This window comes from Canis aureus, chromosome 32, assembly GCF_053574225.1.
Source record: "Canis aureus isolate CA01 chromosome 32, VMU_Caureus_v.1.0, whole genome shotgun sequence".
Lineage (NCBI taxonomy): Eukaryota > Metazoa > Chordata > Mammalia > Carnivora > Canidae > Canis > Canis aureus.
This window is the reverse complement of record NC_135642.1, coordinates 20,122,300-20,142,151: the sequence shown is the minus strand read 5'-3', so window position 1 is coordinate 20,142,151 and position 19,852 is coordinate 20,122,300. Positions and strand designations below refer to the sequence as shown.

The following is a 19,852-nucleotide window of genomic DNA, read 5'->3' as shown; positions in this document are numbered from 1 at the left end:
GGACAGGGTTATTTTAAGTTTTGTATGGCCCAGTATCTAAAACAATGCCATACACATAGTAAGTCTACAGGAAATGTTTCTCAAATGAATGAGCAAATGAAAAATATGAAAGAGAAGCCTTAGACTCTTTTGGGAAGTAAGATATAGATTTTCTTTTTTTTTTAAGATGTAAATTTTCAATAAATTCAATGATTTATTACAAATTTGATTTCTTCTAAAGAGTTCATTTGGATATGAATACACACACATACACACACACCCCATTACACATAGTATCAATCCTAAATACTCACGTGTACAAGGGATTTGTATTTGCTAGTTGAAGAGTTTGTGTTTTCACAGGCTCCACAGCTATTAACATATCTTGTTCTATAGCCATAGGAAGAACAGAGTACCCACAATAATCTATATGTTCTCCTAGAAAAAAAAAAGAGAAAGAATTTTTAATATTGCAGCATAAGAAATAAGAGAAACTCAAAGTAGGCTGATATACAAGAAAAATTTGACCACAAGTCAGGTTTTAACAGAAAATAAAAATACTATGCACTGGAAATGATTCAGTTCTCTTTTCCTCCCAGACATTCTAGCCTGAAACATCTGCTAGAATAAGTATATTATTTATTAGTTTCTGTTAACTTTTAGATTCCTTTAAATCTTCACAAGTTTCTTTCTACTTTATAATTCATAGTAATCATCTTCAAACATCTTGTTTTGTGACTAGTTATATGGAGTATCAAAAAAACTACTATCTCATTTCTCTGTTGCTCTTTCCTATTACTTTGTTAAATATGAACAATTGAAGGGACTCCTGGGTGGCTCAGCGGTTGAACGTCTGCCTTCGGCCCAGGGCGTGAACCTGGAGTCCCCCGATCGAATCCCACATTAGGCTCCCTGCCTGAAGCCTGCTATTCTCTCTGCTTGTGTATCTGCTTCTTTCTCTCTGTGTCTCTCATGAATAAATAAAGAAGTAATTTTTTAAAATATGAACAATTGAAGCCTTTAGCACACTCTGCCTTACATTACCTCATCCTTCCTTATTAGCCAACATGCTCACTAAGTTGAGGACTTTGCTTTATTCAAATTTGTGGCATAACTAAATGCCTAACCAATTTTTTTTTTAAGATTTTATTTATTTATTCAGAGAGAGACAAAGACATAGGCAGAGGGAGAAGCAGGCCTCCCACTGGGAGTCCCATGTCAGGCTCCCTGCATGGAGCCTGCTTCTCCCTCTGCCTGTGTCTCTGCCTCTCTCTCTCTCTCTCTCTCTCTCTCTCTCTCTGTGTGTGTGTGTGTGTGTCTCATGAATAAATAAATCTTTCAAAAAAAGATAAAAATAAAATGAAATGATAAAGAGTTGGGTTCTTTTTTATGGATTGACAATGACGGAGAAGTAGTTTTCAAAGCTGTCATTCTCACAAACTTCCTTCAAAAAGACAGGGATATAAAACAGTGGTTTCACAAGGAGAAAGTTATACATTTATCTACATGAAACTGCATCCTTTTCTTTCTTTGCCTGCTGCTAAAAGAGTCAAAGCTGCCCTCTTCTGATGCCCTAGATACCAGCCCCTCTTGCCTTCAGGAAATCTGCTCCATTAGTTCCTCCCTTCTCAGTTATCTACAATCTCTCTCTCCACTGGCTTTACTCCATTCCCCCTCCCTCCTTCATTTAACCATGCTCAAACATCCCTTTAAAAAAAAAAAAAAAAAAAGCCCCCATTATTTGCCTCAAAGTAAAATAAGTCGCCTGAGTTAATAATAATTGAAGCTAGATATCAGTTACATGGGAGTTCATTATATTACTCCAACTATTTTTTTGTATGCTTACATTTTCAATTACAGAAAATTTTTTTAATAATAAATTTATTTTTTATTGGTGTTCAATTTGCCAACATACAGAATAACACCCAGTGCTCATCCCATCAAGTGTCCCCCTCAGTGCCCATCATCCATTCACCCCGACCCCCCGCCCTCCTCCCCTTCCACCACCCCTAGTTCACTTCCCAGAGTTAGGAGTCTTTATGTTCTGTCTCCCTTTCTGATATTTCCTACCCATCCTGGGTGGATGGGGGATGGACGAGGGGAGGGGAAGGGACAGAGGCAGAGGCAGAAACAGACTCCCTGACAAGCAGGGAGCTGACTCAGGCCTCTGATCCCAGGGCCCTAAGATCATGACCTAAGCCAACGGCAGACACTTAACCGATTGAGCCACCCAGGTGCTCCCAACATGTCACTACACTTTTAAAAGGGCTTCCCAGTATTCTTCCAATCCAATGAATAAATGTAAAACCACCAAGAGTATTCACCACAATCTAAAAATTTAACCTGCAGCACAAAAAAAATCTTTTCATCTTTCATGAAAACAATATCTTTTTTTTAAATATTATATTTATTTATTCATGAGAGACACACAGAGAGAGAGAGAGAGACAGAGACACAGGCAGAGGGAGAAGCAGGCTCCATGCAGGGAGCCCGATGTGGAACTTGATCCTGGGTCTCCAGGATCAGGCCCTGGGCTGAAGACAGCGCTAAACCGCTGAGCCACCTGGGCTGCCCATGAAAACAATATCAATAACCAGGTTTCAACAAATTTTTTAAATAAGTGGAAAAAATTAACATTAATAACATGCATTGGGATAGAAGAAAACATAGTGTGTTCCCTAATACAAAAGCTTATCTTACTATATGAAATACTCTTCTCAGTTCTCCTGGGAAAAATTAAGAAAAAAAAAACAGGATTTTAACAAAAATTTCAATCTTACCAAAGGAGGAAAAAAAATTAGAAAAGGAACTTCTTTTTTTTGTTTGTTTTTTATTGTTGTTTTTTGTTTATTTTTTTATTGGACTTCGATTTGCCAAGATATAACACCCAGTGTTCATCCCATCAAGTGCCCCCACCAGTGCCCATCACCCAGTCACCCCATCCGCCCGCCCACTTCCCCTTCCACTACCCCTTGTTCATTTCCAAGAGTTAGGAGTCAAGAGAAGGAACTTCTAAAATACCTATTATGTTGACTCTTCCTGGTGCTCGAACATAAAACTTGGGAATGGATCCAAACTTAGAGTTAAACATCTCCTTTAGCTTCAGCAATCTGAAAGCAAGAGTACAATACATCACAATATCTGTATCACAGAAAAATCCATAAAATATACATACACACATTTCATATGTCTACCACCATTAATTATCTCTAAAAAGAAAAGCAAAATTCTTTTACTGACATACTTCTTTGAAAATCCTAGGATACGACAATACGATAATTCCCTAAGTGCCACAAGTGTATAGCTAAGAACACAGAAGAGTAAAAAAGACTAATGTATTCAACAGGAAAAACTATTTCCCTCAAGTACAAAGAATATAACTTTCTGTAGAAATCTTTTTTTTTTTTTTTTTTTTTTTTATGATAGTCACAGAGAGAGAGAGAGAGAGAGAGAGAGAGAAAAGAGGCAGAGACAGAAGCAGGCTCCATGCACCGGGAGCCTGACATGGGATTCGATCCCAGGTCTCCAGGATCGCGCCCTGAGCCAAAGGCAGGCGCCAAACCGCTGCACCACCCAGGGATCCCAGAATTCTTAATGATATTCAGAGAAGGATCTCTATACTAAAAGAAAGACTATGGGGTAGTGTTTCAGTTTCCTAGGGCTACCATAATACTACAAACTGGGTAGTTTAAAAGAATAAAAATTTATTGTCTCACTGTTCTAGAGGCTAGAAGTCCAAAACCAGAGTGTTAGCAGAGCCATGCACCTTTAAAACCTGTAAGGGAGAATCCCTCCTTGCCTCTTTCTACTTTCTGGTAATAGCCATCCATCCTTGGCATTCCTTGGATTACAACTGCATCACTCCAAATTTTGCCTCTGTCACCACATAGAATTCCCTGTGTGTCTCTATCTGTGTCTCTGTTTTTCCTTTTTATAAGGACACCAGTCTTAGCAAATTAGAGCCCACCTTCATTCACTATGATCTCATCTTAACTTGATAAAATAATTATATAAAGATGCTAATCCAAATAAGGTCACATTCTGAGGTTCCAGATGGACGTGAATGGATTGGGGGTGAGGAGTCACTATGCAACTCAGTACAAGTAGTCAAATGAAAACTAGACTGGATATCAGGAGACCACAGTTCTAATTCCAGTGGGGCAAATCATTTTCCCTTGGCCTCTCTTCTGTGAAATTATAGAGAATATGACTAAATATTCCTTATAGGCCTCCTCTAGATCCAAAAGTCTTATAATAGATTTAATAATTTTATACCATTAAGTAATCTCAAAGCACTTCTATGAATGAATATGTCTCATTGATTATCATCCCACATCATAGTGTATCTGAATAATAACACCAGGACAATAAATATCTATAAAAGCTTACTATATTCAAGACTCATTAATTGATCTTAAAGATGAATTCATTGTAAGAAATAGAAAATCACACCAAAACCAGCTCAAGGAAAAAGGAAATTTATTATAATAATAGAAAGAGATGTTGAATATCTTTGGAAGTTATTCAAGATGGCCTCTAAAGAATCAGACAGCCGTCAGAAACTGCTTATATTAGTGTCTTTGGTTCTCTTTTCATGTCTAATTCCATCATCCCTCCAAAGACACCATCTCTACTTCTCTTTGCTCAATGCTGTTCACATTTCAGTTGCCTGTTAGCATCTTAGTTTCTGTTCCTCCATACCTCCGTTTTCATGACACTGTAACCTCAACTCTACAAGATTTAATGGCTCCAATGTCCCATAGTATCTGATTAGATCTCTGTGCCCATTGATTCAAATTCTCAAAAAAGATAATCTGGTTGGCAGAGCTTAGGAAACAATAAGAAAACAGAGGTAGTAATCTTGATATCAAACATCATAGAATGTAAGCCAAAGAGCATACAAGGAAAATTCTTAATGCTGAGGGCTTCAAAATGAAGGCAATAGTTTAAGAAATGCCTCCAAATGAAACTACAACCATTTTAATAAGGCAAAAATTATAAGGAATGTAAGGAAATACAAACAGGAATATACTAACAATAAGAGACTTAAAAAATACCATTCTCAGTATAATAACAGATCAGATGGACAAAAGAAAGAATGACTCAAACAACAAAATTGATCAAGTAGATTATGAATATGTACATATATTTAACATCATACTCTGATAATGGGGTATATAACTTAAGAACGCATGGAATATTCACAAATATTCATCATATATTAAATCATAAAGAACACATCAGTAAATTCTCATATATTAATGATAATATAATATATAATTAAATATACAATAACTATATAATATAGTTATTATAAATAATATATTCGTTACAAATAATAATTTATAATATATATTATATATGTGAGAAGAACGTATGCATATATTAAACAAAAAATTATAAAGCAAGTAAGGTAAAATGTTACCACTTGGAGAATCTGGGATAAGAGTATATGGTAATTTTTTTTACTATATTTGACTTTTATGCACGTGAAATTATTCCAAAATAACTAAAAAAATTTTAAGGCGTGCCTGGGTGGCTCAGTGGGTTAAACATCTGACTCCTGATCTCAAGGTCGAGTTCAAGCCCTACTTAAAAAAATTTTTTTTTGTTTTTAAAGAAGCATTTACTAGTGCTTTTCTAAGTACTCTTAGAAATTAATAACAGCCCCTGGCCTCTAGGAAAGATCTGGCAGAAAAGAAAGATAGCTAAACTAAAAAGTACAATATAGAGACAATAGAGTGATAAGCCAGACAAACACAGTCCTTTGGGAGCACAGAGAAAAGCTATTTCATCCCTACTGTAGAAGGTGGTAAAATAAATCCAGAAGGGGGAGGATAAGTTAGAGAAGGCTCCCCAAGAAACAATAATAGTTGAATTTTAAAGGATGATGTCAGACAAGTGGGATGAAGTGATGTATTCTAGGCAAATGGAATGAAAAGACCCAACATACTGTATTCAGAAAATTATAATTAGGATTTAAATACATCAGAGGAGGAGGCTTGTGGTAATCAAGCTCCAGGTCTTAAAGGGCCTATTAAGGAATCTGGCTTTTAACCCATAGGCAATGAATGTGAACACACATTTACAGATAGCATGATATTAATCAGTTTCACACCTGAAAAAGCTCATTGAGAAATGTATGAAAGATGGGTTATAGGAAGACAAAGCAAAAAAAAAAGGAAATCCAATAGATGACCATTTGTAGTAAACCTAGAGAGAAAGGCTGAGGGTACATTAGTGATTGGGATAGAGAAAGGTGAAAATTAAATTAAGGTGATATTCAAAAAGTCAAATCCATAGAAATTGGTGACCAATTAGAAGTAAGAAAGAGGGAGAGAGAGGGAGAAGCATGTAACTCCTAGTTTTCTGGCTTCCATTACCCCACTAGCCTCAAAAAGAGGTTCATGTTGTTTCTGCTTGTGGAAATCATATGCAGACAAAATTCAAGTTCCGCTGAATTTGAATCCTTATTAATTTGCTTTTATAAGCACTGCAAACACAAACAAAGTGAAGTGCTAACAGCAAAGTTAAAATAAATTCATCTCCTAAAATGTGCTTTAATGAAATGATTTTGGGTTCTCAAATGTGCCGTTTTCCCAGACTACCTCAGGAAGGCACTCTGTCCTCGCTTTATTATAACTGCTCAGTGCTGGAGGCTTACCATTCAACATTCCTCCCTTTGAAATTCAAATGCATGGAGGCTATAAAAGGAAACAAGAAAAGTATTTCTCTCTAAGAATAGAAAGAACTGAAGTGTACAAAGTTTTTCTAAACTTCATACCTAATCCTCTAATAATGAAGCAGTATGGCTGTAATTGGGGAAGTAGCTGGATTTCAAAGCTCTGGGCGTCACCAGCAAGACTCCATTTCTTAAAAGATGGTCATTTAAAGTATGCCCCCTCCTGAAAAGTACAATGAGTATTTTCAATATGAAAATAATAGCTCCTACAAAGATTATACTGTTAAAGGCAGAACTAGCCAAAAGATCACCATACAAATTGCTGAATCTGGTGCTCTGAATGCTTTTGACTTAAGATATATCACATATATATGTGTGTGTATATATATATATATATATGTCTATATATATAAAATGGAAGTTTTAGTAACAGAACTTGAGAAAAAAATTATGATTACAGTAATTGAAGTGGATTTTAGTATAAGGATTGATTCTCAGAAAACACCAGGGTGATCATATAGCTAACCGCAGAGATGAAGGAATTAAAATTTCAGGAGACAAAGTATGTATCTTTAGTTTGCCATTGTGACCTTAGGCAAGTCTCCCACCCTGTCTGTGCTTTGGTTTCCTCTTCAATATCAGGATACCTAGTCACACATTACAGAAAATATTAATTTTTACTACTATGAATAATTGGTTAATATGTATTTTTATGGTGAAAGGGATCAGAATAATGCCACTCCAAAGTATGCCATTTGACATAGGATTATCTTGAGCAGAAGGCCACAAGAAATAGCAGACACAGGAAGCGCTCTCTACCCTCCCTCTGTCTGCTTAAAAGCAGGACATACATTTCCCCTTCCCTTTGTGAAAGTGTCTCTCCTCCCCTCTCCCACACCAAGAGATGACTCATCACTAGAGATTTCACCCACTGGAGTCTACATAAACAAAACTTACTAAAATAACCCTGACCTTCCATTAGTTCTCCCCATATAGACCCCCACTACTTACCACCCCTAGAAGCCCAAACAGCGTTCCTTTGCCTACTCACTTCTCGCAATCTATCATCTTGTTAAAATAATATAAATTCCTAGATCCAACCACTTCTGAGGATTTTACTGCTTTTCTGTGAAGCCCCCTAGTGCATGTGAAATAAACTTTTTCTCCTGTTAATCTACCTTTGGCAGTGTGACCTTGAGGACCCAAGCTACTAAATCTAAGAGGGAGAGAAAAAGTCCTCTCTTATAATGGTGATTTATGTGAGTTCAATATCTTACTTTCCACAACTACAAATTGAGGATAATAACAGAACTCACTGCAAAGTTTTGTTTTGAGGATTTTTTTTTCAAGATTTATTTATTTATTTGAGGGCACCTGGGCAACTGAGTTGGTTGCACAGGGTCCTGGGATCAAGGCCCACATCAGGCTTCCGCCTCAGCAAGAAGTCTGCTTCTCCCTCTGCCCCTGTTAGTTCTCTCTCTCTCCCTCTCTCTCTCTCTCTCTCATACACACTTTCTCTCAAATAAATAAATCTTTTTTTAAAAAGCATTTATTTATTTGAGAGGGAGGGAGGGAGGGGGGAAGTGTCAGAGGGAGGAGAGAATTCCAAGGAGTCTCTTGCTGAGTGCAGAGCCCCACACAGGCCTTGATCTCAAGACCCTGAGATCATGATCTGAGCCAGAATCAGGAGTCAACACTTAACTGACTGAGCCACCCAGGCACCCCTGTTTTGAGGGTTTTATAAGCATGCTAAAATTATTAGTTATGATTTTAATTGTTATTTTGAAAATATGATGAATGTTAAAAAGGGCATTTCAAAGCATAGATGACTGTCACTGAGGGAGGGGAAACCTTCACAATAAATTCCTCCTGATCAGAAATTCAAATGTAGGGGTGCCGGGGTGGCTCAGTCAGTGAAGTGTCTGCCTCGGCTCAGGCCATGATCCCAGGGTCCTGGGATCAAGCCCCACTTTGGGCTCCCTGCTCAGTGGGGAGTCTGCTTCTCCCACTCCCCCTGCTTGTGCTCTCTCTGTCAAATGGGTGAATAAAATCTAAAAAAAAAGATAAAGCTGAGAGAAAGTAGATATTAAGGCCAAGGTTACAATTATTTAGAATATAACCAGGGGGGATCCCTGGGTGGCGCAGCGGTTTAGCGCCTGCCTTCGGCCCAGGGCGCGATCCTAGAGACCTGGGATCGAATCCCACATCGGGCTCCTAGTGCATGGAGCCTGCTTCTCCCTCTGCCTGTGTCTCTGCCTCTCTCTCTCTCTCTCTGTCTCTGTGTGACTATCATAAATAAATAAAAATTAAAAAAAAAAAGAATATAACCAGGGATTTATATATCAAAACTTACAAGATGCAACCATAATGATACTTAGAAAAAACTTCAGTATAGGAAAACAAGAAATAATGAATATAAATAAAGTATGCATATAGCACAAGAAGATAGCAATAGAGAAATCAGAAGGAATGAATGAAAAGTGGGGACATCTGGATGGCTCAGTGGTTGAGCACCTTCCTTCCACCCAGGCCCACATCAGGCTCCCTACATGGAGCCTGCTTCTCTCTCTGCCTGTGTCTCTGCCTTTCTGTGTTTTTCATGAATAAATAAATAAAATCTTAAAATATATATATATATATATATATATATATATATATATATATATATATACATAAAAGCAGAATTTACTGAACTAGGGGGAAAATAGCAGACATGGTCCAAATAATTAAAAACTGGTTCTTTGATAAAAACAATAATATAGAAAAAATTTTGAGTCTCATATTGATTCTCAAATCAATATGAGAAGTAAGAGACTATAGATTCAAGAAAGATTTAAAAAATTTTTAATACAGAAAAAGGGGTGATTTTTCTAAGAAAATATAAATTTCTAAAAATTGCCAGAAGAGACACAGAAAAAGTAAGTCAAAAATAATCTCCTTAACAAAGCCCAGAAAATGTTAGGAGTTAGTTCTACCAGACCTTAAAAGAAAGATGATCCTTTGTTTTTATAAATGGTTCTAACAGTACAAGCTATGGAAAGCCTTTCTGAAGTGGGAAACAAAGGCAAAAGAAAAATTAAATTTCCTTACTCCTTACAGTCCATCAGCAAGTCTTTGAAACAGGCAAAGTGACATTCTTCTAGGAACTCAGCTGCCTACATGCTGACACTTTGCTAAGGGCAAAAGGCAATCTTAGCCCGACCACTGCCCCCCCGCCCCAAAATCCTGTAAGTCTATTTCACATACAAAATTTCCTTGGAAATTTCCTTTACCTCTAAACCTCCCCCCAAGATATTTGTTAGCAATCATCCCCCAAGCTTATGACCCACCAATATACATCTGAAGGATCTCATGACTAAGGTTTTATTGGACAGAATAAATGACCTAACAATAGCTAGCCCCCTCAAGATCCTGGAAACCTTGCTTTCAAAATTTCTTCCAGGCTTACACTATCCCTAACCCCCTCTCAGCTTGAAGGTATATAATTGCCACCCCTCACAATCCCAGTGCAGCTCTTTCTGCCCACAGGTCTTGTCCCTGTGCTTTAACAAAACCATCTTTTTGCACCAAAGACATCTCAAGAATTTTCTTGGCCATCAGCTTCCAATCCTAACATCTTTCCTATATCACTTTCCATCTCCTTTTGAGAGGCCAGAAAAACCCGGATGCTAAAACAATAGCCCCCAAAAGCAAAATATAGGCTACTATCACTTGTGAAAACAGAGAAAACCTAAGTAAAATGTTGGTAATTTTAATCCAACACACATCATTTAATATTTGTGACCAAACAGAGTTTATTCTGGGAATCTAAAGATAGTAGGAGGAAATCTATTAATTAAATGCACTATTACAACAGAATAAAAGGCGAAAACTCTATATAATTCCATGGTCCTCTCAAAATATGCCACAAAAAAATATTCAATAACTATGACTAATTTTTTAAAATAAAATTTAAAAGTTAAAAAAAAAGCCATGGATATCCTAGAAAAGAAAGAAATGTCCTAAATTTAATAAAGGCTATTTATCAGAAATAGTAAACATCTTATTTGATGACAAAATATTAGAAGCTTCCCCACTGAAATCAGAATAAGGAAAGGGTGATATCATATACAAGGGTACTATAATGCATAAAGTATAAAATGTCTACACAACAAAAGATATCATCAAGTTAAAGGGAAAGTGCTAGACTGGGAACAATATATAATATATGCAAAACAACAAATGGTTTATATCCAAAACTACATCTGTTCATAGCAAAAAATGCATACATACATAAAGATTTCCTAAAAACTCAAGAAATAGATAATCAAATAGCATCTTTTTTTTGCAGGGCTATTTGGCAGTAATTATCAAAATTTCAAATATTTATTACCTTTGATTCCATTTCCATGAATAAGTTTAAAGAAATATCATCAAAAATACTCAAAGATACATGTACAAAGATGGTTACTGGAGCATTGTTTATATGAGTGAAAAATTGGAAACTTAAATGTACACGGTAGTTTAGAGGTTAAATAAATAATGGTATTCATACTATGAAATACTCTCAGCCCTGAAAAACAATGATACAGGGCAGCCCGGGTGGCTCAGCGGTTTCGCGCCGCCTTCAGCCCAGGGCGTGATCCTGGAGACCCAGGATTGAGTCCCATGTCGGGCTCCCAGTGTGGAGCAAGCTTCTCCGTCTGCCTGTGTCTCTGCCTCTCTCTCTCTGTCTCTCATGAATAAACTAATAAAGAATCTTAAAGAAAAAGAAAAACAATGATATAAATCTTTATGGAATGATATGCCAGGATCTATGGGAAATATTGTTAGGTGAAAAAAATAAAAGAAAAATAAATTTCACATGTATGAATATAATGATACCATATTTATAAAAAATGGTAATAATGATATAAAGACACAGTGATACTATAAAGATAAAATGATATTGCAAGAATGTAAACCAAATGGATAACTTCTAAGACGGGAGTAAGAATTGGCAGCATAGGATAGCAATCAGAGACTATAGTGAGGAAAGGAACTGTGGGATTTTCAAGCTTTAATGAATGTATTTCTAAAGAATCCAAATCTTCCATATTAAGAATGCATTCATGTAGCATCATTATTCACAGAGCCAAAAGATGGAAACAACCCAAATGCCCATCAACCAGTAACAGGTAAACAAAACGCGATATATCACACTAGGGAACATTATTCAAGCATAAAAAGGATTGACATACTGATAACATATTACAACATAAATGAACCTTAATAACATTACATTAAGTAAAGAAGCCAGTCACAAAACCACATATTATATGATACCTTTTATTTGAAATGTCCAGAATAAGCAAATCTATAGAGACAGAAAGTACATTAGTGGTTGCTTAGGGCAGGGTAGGAGAGGGTGGGATGGGGGGCCTGGTGATAGTTTAGGGGATACAGAGTTCTTTGGGGGATGATGAAAATGTTCTAGCTTCAATTATAGCAATGGCTGTACAATCCTGTGAATATACTAAAAACCATTTAATTGTAAACTTTAAACAAGTGAACTGTATGGTATGTGAATTGTGTATCAATAAAGCTGTTATAAAAAAATAATAACAATCCAACTATTTAAAAGTTCATTCCAAAGAGAAGACATACACCACTCCTAAGAATGCAAAGAAAGCTAAAAGAGTGGAATTTGAAGAAGTCTTACAGTACAGGGTGCATGCAAGATTGAAATGCAGAAAAATAAAATTAGAGTTTCTATTTCTATTTGACATTTATATAAAAAGAATAAAAAAGAAATTAAGTTTACTGAAATCCGAGCCTTTACTCGGATGATCACGTGAAGTTGAAGAGGCATTCTAAAGAACTAGTAGGAATTCCAAAGAAGGTAGTCTGACCATGGGGCCCTTGTGCATTTTTTTCCCCTTCAGCATATTTCAACATATGACCAGTTAGGTGGGCTTAGAGATACACTATCTAGATTTAACTGAACTCATCCCTGTTAAAATGAATAAGTGGCTGAAACATTGCTTGAAACTTATCACTATTTCATGCAGAAGTGAAAAACAAGAAAGTGGCACAACACAATTATCTGACCACTATTCTGATCTCTTCTGCAGCTAGCACAGAATAAATATTAACAATAAATATCTGTTGCGTGAATGAATACTGTGAAAGTCATAAAGGCAAGAAACAGCTTTAAGGAAACCTAGTAAACAACTCTTCACTTTTCGTACATATTACCACCATTTCCCTTCCCCCACAGGTAATTATAGAAATAGTAAGTATTATGATTAAATCCTAACGAATGGGAACACAGAAGAAATTAATACACAGATATGTTGTATGTGAAAAATAAAACTAAACTACAAGGGTCCAGATTATTTTCATATAGGGAATTCCTCATGAATTTTATTTGAAGCATATCTTTCAGAATGTGTCCTAATTTATTCAAGTGTGTAAGTCCAATTAGTACCTCCCAAGGACCTCCAGGGAATATCCAAAGACATACACAAGTAGTCTAAAGCCCTGCTGGTCTCCATGCCAAAAATTGTTTCTTCTGGGTAACTAAACATTGTTTGCTTTCTTAGAGGTGAAAAAGTATTTGCAAGTTTTAGTAAGTTATAATATCATCAACTGTCACATGACCATGAAAAACCAGGAAGTAGGGAGAGTTTGAGGGCTTAACCCTAGAGGAAAAAAAATTAACAGGGAAAAAAGTAAAAATCACAAACAGCAAAGGGGGAGACAAGTCGACCTTAGAAAAGCTGCGAGGCTAAAAAGTAGCAGGCTAGAGACTTCATTCTAGGAGGTTTCCCTCCTAGGCCAGAACCAGGTATGTCTACAAAGTATCCGCAAGATGCCCTCAAGCGAAAAGCTCCTCCACCAGGTATCCCTAAGCTACAGTACCTCTGTGGCTAGGCACTGGCAGCCCATGAATTCCCTAAGTGACAGTGCACAGATTTTGTGATTCGCTTAAAAGGATGTAGAGACCAAGGGGGTTTTGTGTGGGATTGGTGTTTGTTTTCGATGACTATTTTAGAAAGGGGACTTTAAAAACCAGTCCCAACTGGCAGGCAAGACAGAGACAGAAGAGGTTCAAAGTCAACTTGGGCACTTCTGCTAAGGCCCGGCAGAAAGGGAGTACCACCACCCTCCGCAAGGATCTCTCTGCACGAACCAAGAAAAACAGCCAACCCCTGAGGGATCGGGGTGTAAAGGGTTCGCGGCGCGGCCTTCCTTGCAAGCCCGGGCGCGCCGCCTTCGAGGCTCCCCGGCCTTGGCCTTCGGTGCACGCCGGGGAGCAAAGCCCGCGCGGGCGAGGGAGGAGCCAGGGGCGCCGGAGCTCTCCGCCTGGCCTACCCCGCCGGCCCCCCAGCGCAGCGTCTCCTCTCCCCCACCTGGGATGTTCTGCCACTTGGACTCGACGCGTGGCAGGGCCCTCCGCAGCCATATCGCGCTAGATCCTCCTTCCCTCCGCAGGGACCACGGCGAGGCAGCGCTCCCAGGTAATCACGAGACGTCTGCGGCGGGAGCCTCGGCTTCCGGGCGGCCTCGGCCCTCGCCCTCGCCCTCGCCCTCGCCCCGCGGAAATCCTGGCGCTCGGCCGAGGGCGCCGCTTCCCGCCGGCCCCGCCCACGGCTCCTCCTCCCCGGGCCGCTCGGAGCGCGGAGCTCGGGGATCCCGGGCCGGACCCGCCGGGCCCCTGCGCCAGCGCCCGCCGACGCGCTCAGAGTTCATTTTCCTGCCCTGGGGCAGTAGGTCTGAGGACACGATTATAACCTGGCGCCTCAGGTGGCTGTTTCCTTTCCTTTTTTTAAAGTTAGGGTGCCTTTTTTTTTCTTTCGTGACCAGCAGCTACACCCCCAAATTACGCGGAATTGTTTAGTTACGTCTTTTGCGTGGATTATTTAATAATCAGGCAGTATAAAATTGATGCAGCATTTGATCTAAATGTATTTGCTTACTTCCAGAATGGAGGCATTGGTGGGCCTTCCTAGAACACAATGAATAGTGAAAAGAAGAAAATACATGTCTTTCAAACAGCCAAGAACTCTTTGCATCCAGTTCAACCCTTTCATTTTACAGCTACCTAGAGAAATCCTAGATACCCTACTCAAAAGGCACAGCATTTCCATCCTATCCTTTCCTTCACCGTTCTCATAAGTTCTGCATACTTCTTTTCTTTCCTATGGTGGCCTCACCACCTCCACCATCACTACCGCTGCAAAGTAAGCAAGTGGAGGGTAGGAACTGTGTATTCAGGCAGCACCTGGCAGATAGGTTCTTAACAGGTAAGAAGAACTGAATGAACAAATGAAAGGTGAAGTGACTTCCAAAGGTCACACTGTTGATTGCTAGTGAAACTTGAGTTGTCAACTGAGCACCGTCAGTGCTGCTTTAGTTCACAGAGGAATCATGGGAGGGTTAATGCAGAACATAAAGAACTTCTAGATTTCAGTAAAGGAAACGAACAAAGACAAATTTGTAATGACAGTATAATTTTGTCTGCTCCCTGCTTTGCCTCCACACCCGTATATCGTTCTGAAAAGTAGGTAGTTCATTTCATAGACCTAGGGATGTATGGTCACCATTTAGGGTGGGAATAAGAACAAATGGACATTAGAGATACCAAAATGGCAAACAACAATAATATTGCTAAAAGTGTGCAACATTGCATTTTTACAAAATCAATGTCAGTGTAAGAAATGAAAACTCCGGGGACGCCTGGGTGACTCAGTGATTGACTGCCTGCCTTTGGCCCAGGGCATGATCCTGGGGTCCCAGAACCGAGTCCCATATCGGGCTCCCTGCATGGAGCCTGCTTCTCCCTCTGCCTGTGTCTCTGCCTCTACCTACCTCTCTCTGTCTCTCATGAATAAATAAATAAATAAATCTTTCAAAAAGAAAAAAAAAGAAATTAAAACTCCCAGCATGCCCAATCATCTTTTTTTTTTTTTTTTTTTTTTTTGGCACATTCCTCCTATGGCAGTTTTAGAGATAAAAGATGTAACTGCAGTATAGAGCATTCTGAAGGATCAATATGAGAAGTTGGTTGAGTTAAAGATGATACACTTATTAAGCACTTTGTAAGCACTATGTGTTTACATACATCATTTTATTTAATCAGAAAAGATTGAGGCAGCTTAAAAGGAACACTAACTAGGAAAGGTCATTAGTCTATACGGTGGGAATGTAATGAGATCATGCCAACTGTATTTATCAGAACTCCTCTCAGGAAGGAGTGGGTATTAAATGTAGGGGGAAATAACATTTTCACTAGCCACTTAAGTTGTTTGGTAAGATCAAGGAATATGCTCCAACAATACATAGTCATCAATTTGCCTTTGAAAGAGAAAATTCCTTCCCTGAGTGAAGTATATAATTTAGGTATAGCCAAAGTTGAGGTATTTATCACCATCCCCTCCACTTTTGCTACACAGTTAGGGCAGTAGCTGTGTTTCTCTATAACCACAGCTGCTGTTGGAAGTCCATCTTAAGTTTCATTAAATCCAGTTGAAAAAAAAAAATCCAGTTGATATATTTTTAAGTAAGCTCTATACCTAATGTGTGGTTTGAACCCTCAACCCTGAGATTAAGAATCTCATGCTCTACCCACTGAGCCAGCCAGGCACCTCAGTCTTGTCATTAAATTTTTATTTATTCCCCCTGAGTATACCATGAGTTTCCTGTCCAGATCTTAACTAATACAAAAGGAATCCTCCTCTTTTGCCTTCTAACCTATGGTAGTCAGCCTCTCTAAATAAATGTAGTAAAAAAAAAAAAAATAAGATGATCAATCTGAAGCGATGTCAAATCAGGAGCCTATTTGGAGTAACCATATGTCTCAACCCAGAGAAGTGAGGGATCATGAATGCTAGAGTTTAAACACATCACATTTTTATTGAGCATTTTCTATAGGCAAAGCACATGCTTAGTTTCAAGGGATTCAGAAGTAAATAAGATAGCTGTGTCCTCAGGAACTTTCAGCTTAATAAAGAATATAAAATAATCATAATACAGAGTAGCAAAGCTATCAAAAACATACTTTTAAAGGGTCAGATTATGTTAGGAATTAAATGTCCATTATTTTTGACAAAGGTGCCAAGACAATTCAACACAGAAGGGATCTTTTCAACAGATAAAGTTAGAACAATTTGATATCCACACGCAGAAAAAAAATAAACCTCTATATTTATCTCATACAATATACAAAAATTCAACTTGAAATTAAACTCTTAAATGTAAGAGTTAAACCATAGAAAAACTTCTGGATTAAAATATTAAAACCATTCCTTTGCTAAGTATTTATTTTGCTAAGTATTTATTTATTTATTCATTCTATTACTACATAACAATTACCACAAACATAGCAATATAAAACAATGCATATTGACTACCTCACACTTTCTGTGGTTCAGGAGTCAGGGTATGGCTTAGCTGAGTCTCTATTTTAGGGTCTCACAAAGTCTTATCTGAAGTTCAACTGGGGAAGGATTCATTCCTAAGATCACCTGCTAGCAGTATTCAGTTCCTTATGGATTGTCAGAGTGAAGGCCACAGTTTCTTGCTGGCTAATGGCCAGATGTGACCCTCAGCTCATTGCCACATATCCTTCATAACATGGCCACTTGCTTTCCTGAAGCAGCAAGGGAGATAGATTCACTCCCAGTAAAATGAGTTTACAATCTTATGCAATATAATTATGTTCACATAATCACATTTATCACCTTTACTGTGTCTTTCCTATTGGCTAAAAGCAAGTCACATTTATTTGTCAATTACACCCCACTAACACTGAACAGAACAAACAAAAAAGAAACAAGTCAGGGATCCCACCCACATTCAAGGGGGTAAGGATTATCCAAGAGCATAGTTAATAAGGAGACCACCTCTGTCCACCACATTACTCAAGAGAAATTAAACATACGTCCACACAAAAACTTGTACAGATACGTTCCTAACTGCTCTATTTGTAGTAGCCAAATACTGAAAAAACTCAAATATCCATCAACAAGTGAATACATATCTTATGAGATATCCATACAATAGAACATTCAGCAATAAAAAGAAACCATCAGTTGAACTAAAATTGAAGCAACATGGATGAATCTCAAAGTAATTATATTGACCAAAAGAAGTCAGGCAAAAGAGAATTCATTTATATAAACTTCCAGAAAACAAAAAATAATCTATATGACAAAAAGTAGATTGGTGGTTGCCTAGGAAAAGTGAAGGGGTTTGAAAAAGAAGGATCACCAAGAGGTAATGAGGAAGCTTCTGCAGTGATAAATATGCTCATTACCTTGGTTGTGGTAATGGTTTTACAAGTGTATACATATGTCAGAATTCATCAAATTGTACACTTTAAGCGTACGTCAATAAAGCTGATAAATTATACCTCAATAAAGTTTTTTATATATACTTTTAAAACATAGGATCCACTTTCTACAAGGGCACCACATCACATCAATGCTTCCTGTTAAAATAAAAAAATGCATTGTTATTTACCATTGAATAAAATTGATGTCAAGAAAAAGAGAATATCATAATTGCACAAAGTATTCAGGATAGGTTGTGTGAGTAAGGTGACATTTAAATGGATTTTTAAGGACAGAAAAGATTCTGAAGCATAGAGATAGCTATAAGGGCATTCTTTGCACAGAAAAATTAACATGTTTATTTATTCAACAAACATTTATTACCACTTGTATACTCAAGCAGTGTGCTAAACACTGTGAAGACCTTTTAGCCTGTTTTAGCAAATTTCCAGACTGGGTTGATTAGATTTGGAAATTATTAAAAATATTATGCCCAACATTTAGCTGTTTTTCTAGGGCACCTAGTCACTAGTTTACTTGAATAATTCTTTTCCCCTTGTAGGAATAAAGAATTATATTAAAAAGAAAATTGTATCAATAAATTTGGTGAAAATCAACATGCAGTTTTATTCATGTGATTACTATGCACATGATTACTAGATAATTGCTATACTGCCTAAAATGCAAAACTATGTGGTTCCAATTACTCTGAGCAAATAAACCTCTTAACCATCTTGGAATACTATTTTGTCTTTTGAAGAATTACGGATTTCAGGTGAAGTAACCATGTGATTTATTGTCCAAACTTCTGAGAGTAATGGATACTGATAATTATTATTCTGGGACAACAGTACTAAATCAGGGCTGTCCCAGGCAAACCGGGATGTGTAGTCACCCCAGTTATAGGGAGATCTTGAGGTTTATAAGTATATATTCCTGAGCTTTACCCGAGACCTACTGAATCAGAATCTCTGATGTGGGATGTGGGAAGTTTATAATCTAATGAACTGCTATGCTTGGAAAGCCTTGGACCCTAAGATAGTATCATAAAGTCTCTTCTGGCTCTAAAATCCTTATAGGGGAATTTCTAAAAGACTTTATTTATTTGACACAAAGAGAGAGAGAGAGAAAGCACAAGCAGGGAGAGCTGGGAGAGGGAGAAGCAGGTTCCCCTCTGAGCAGGGAGCCCAATTACGAGCTTGACCTCAGGACCCTGGGGTCATGTCCTAAGCCACCCAGGCGCCCCATCTTATAGGGGAATTTTGAATATGAAGTTGATATTATATATCAGGGTATTATTAATTTCCTGATGCAATAATGATCTAAAAACATAAGATAATGTCCTTGTTTTTAGAAAGTACACATAGCTGCATCTAAGAGTGATGCATCACAATATCTGCATTCTACTTTCAATTGATTCAGGGAATACACACACAAACACAAAGTTGATTGTGGGTATACACACATTCACTGGACTATTTCAATTTTCCTGTATGTTGGAAATTCTCAAAATAAAAAGTTGGCAGGAAAGGACTATTAGGGAAAAACTTTGTTTATAGGTAGGCAGTCTTCAAATATAACTTTGAAGGACTATAACCAAAAAGATGGCAATTCAATCGATTACTAAAAAATCAAACCTGTAATTCCTCCCCTTGGACTTTTTCCTAAGAAAAAAATAAAGTGGCAAGGATTTTCGCTGCAAAATTGTTTGTCATCATACTGCTTTTGCAATATTCTAACTGTATAACAATAATGGCATGCTTATGTAAATCATGGTGCATTGGAGGCATTATTCAATGGAGGCATTATTATGCAACCACTAAAGTAATCACTGCCGAGAACATATTGCATACATTGTCCCATGCTGTTACATAAATAGGTGCAAAAATAATCCGAG

The 19,852-nt window shown here is 37.7% G+C and overlaps 1 protein-coding gene across 5 annotated transcripts in view; it reads right to left on the bottom strand.

The window, feature by feature from the left end:
• Window positions 1–19,852, bottom strand: part of GALK2 (galactokinase 2) — a 130,201-nt gene that overhangs the window by 109,693 nt on the left and 656 nt on the right. For 2 of the 5 annotated variants that reach the window (XM_077881051.1, XM_077881052.1), the window contains exons 1-3: window positions 14,035–14,249; window positions 3,001–3,089; window positions 294–417 (exon numbers count right to left, since the gene is read on the bottom strand). In XM_077881051.1, coding sequence (XP_077737177.1) covers window positions 294–417; window positions 3,001–3,089; window positions 14,035–14,087 — 266 coding nt within the window. In that variant the 5' untranslated portion in view covers window positions 14,088–14,249. Of the gene's footprint in view, window positions 1–293; window positions 418–3,000; window positions 3,090–14,034; window positions 14,251–19,852 lie in introns of those variants that run through there. The other 3 variants (XM_077881053.1, XM_077881049.1, XM_077881050.1) reach the window with 3 other exon arrangements.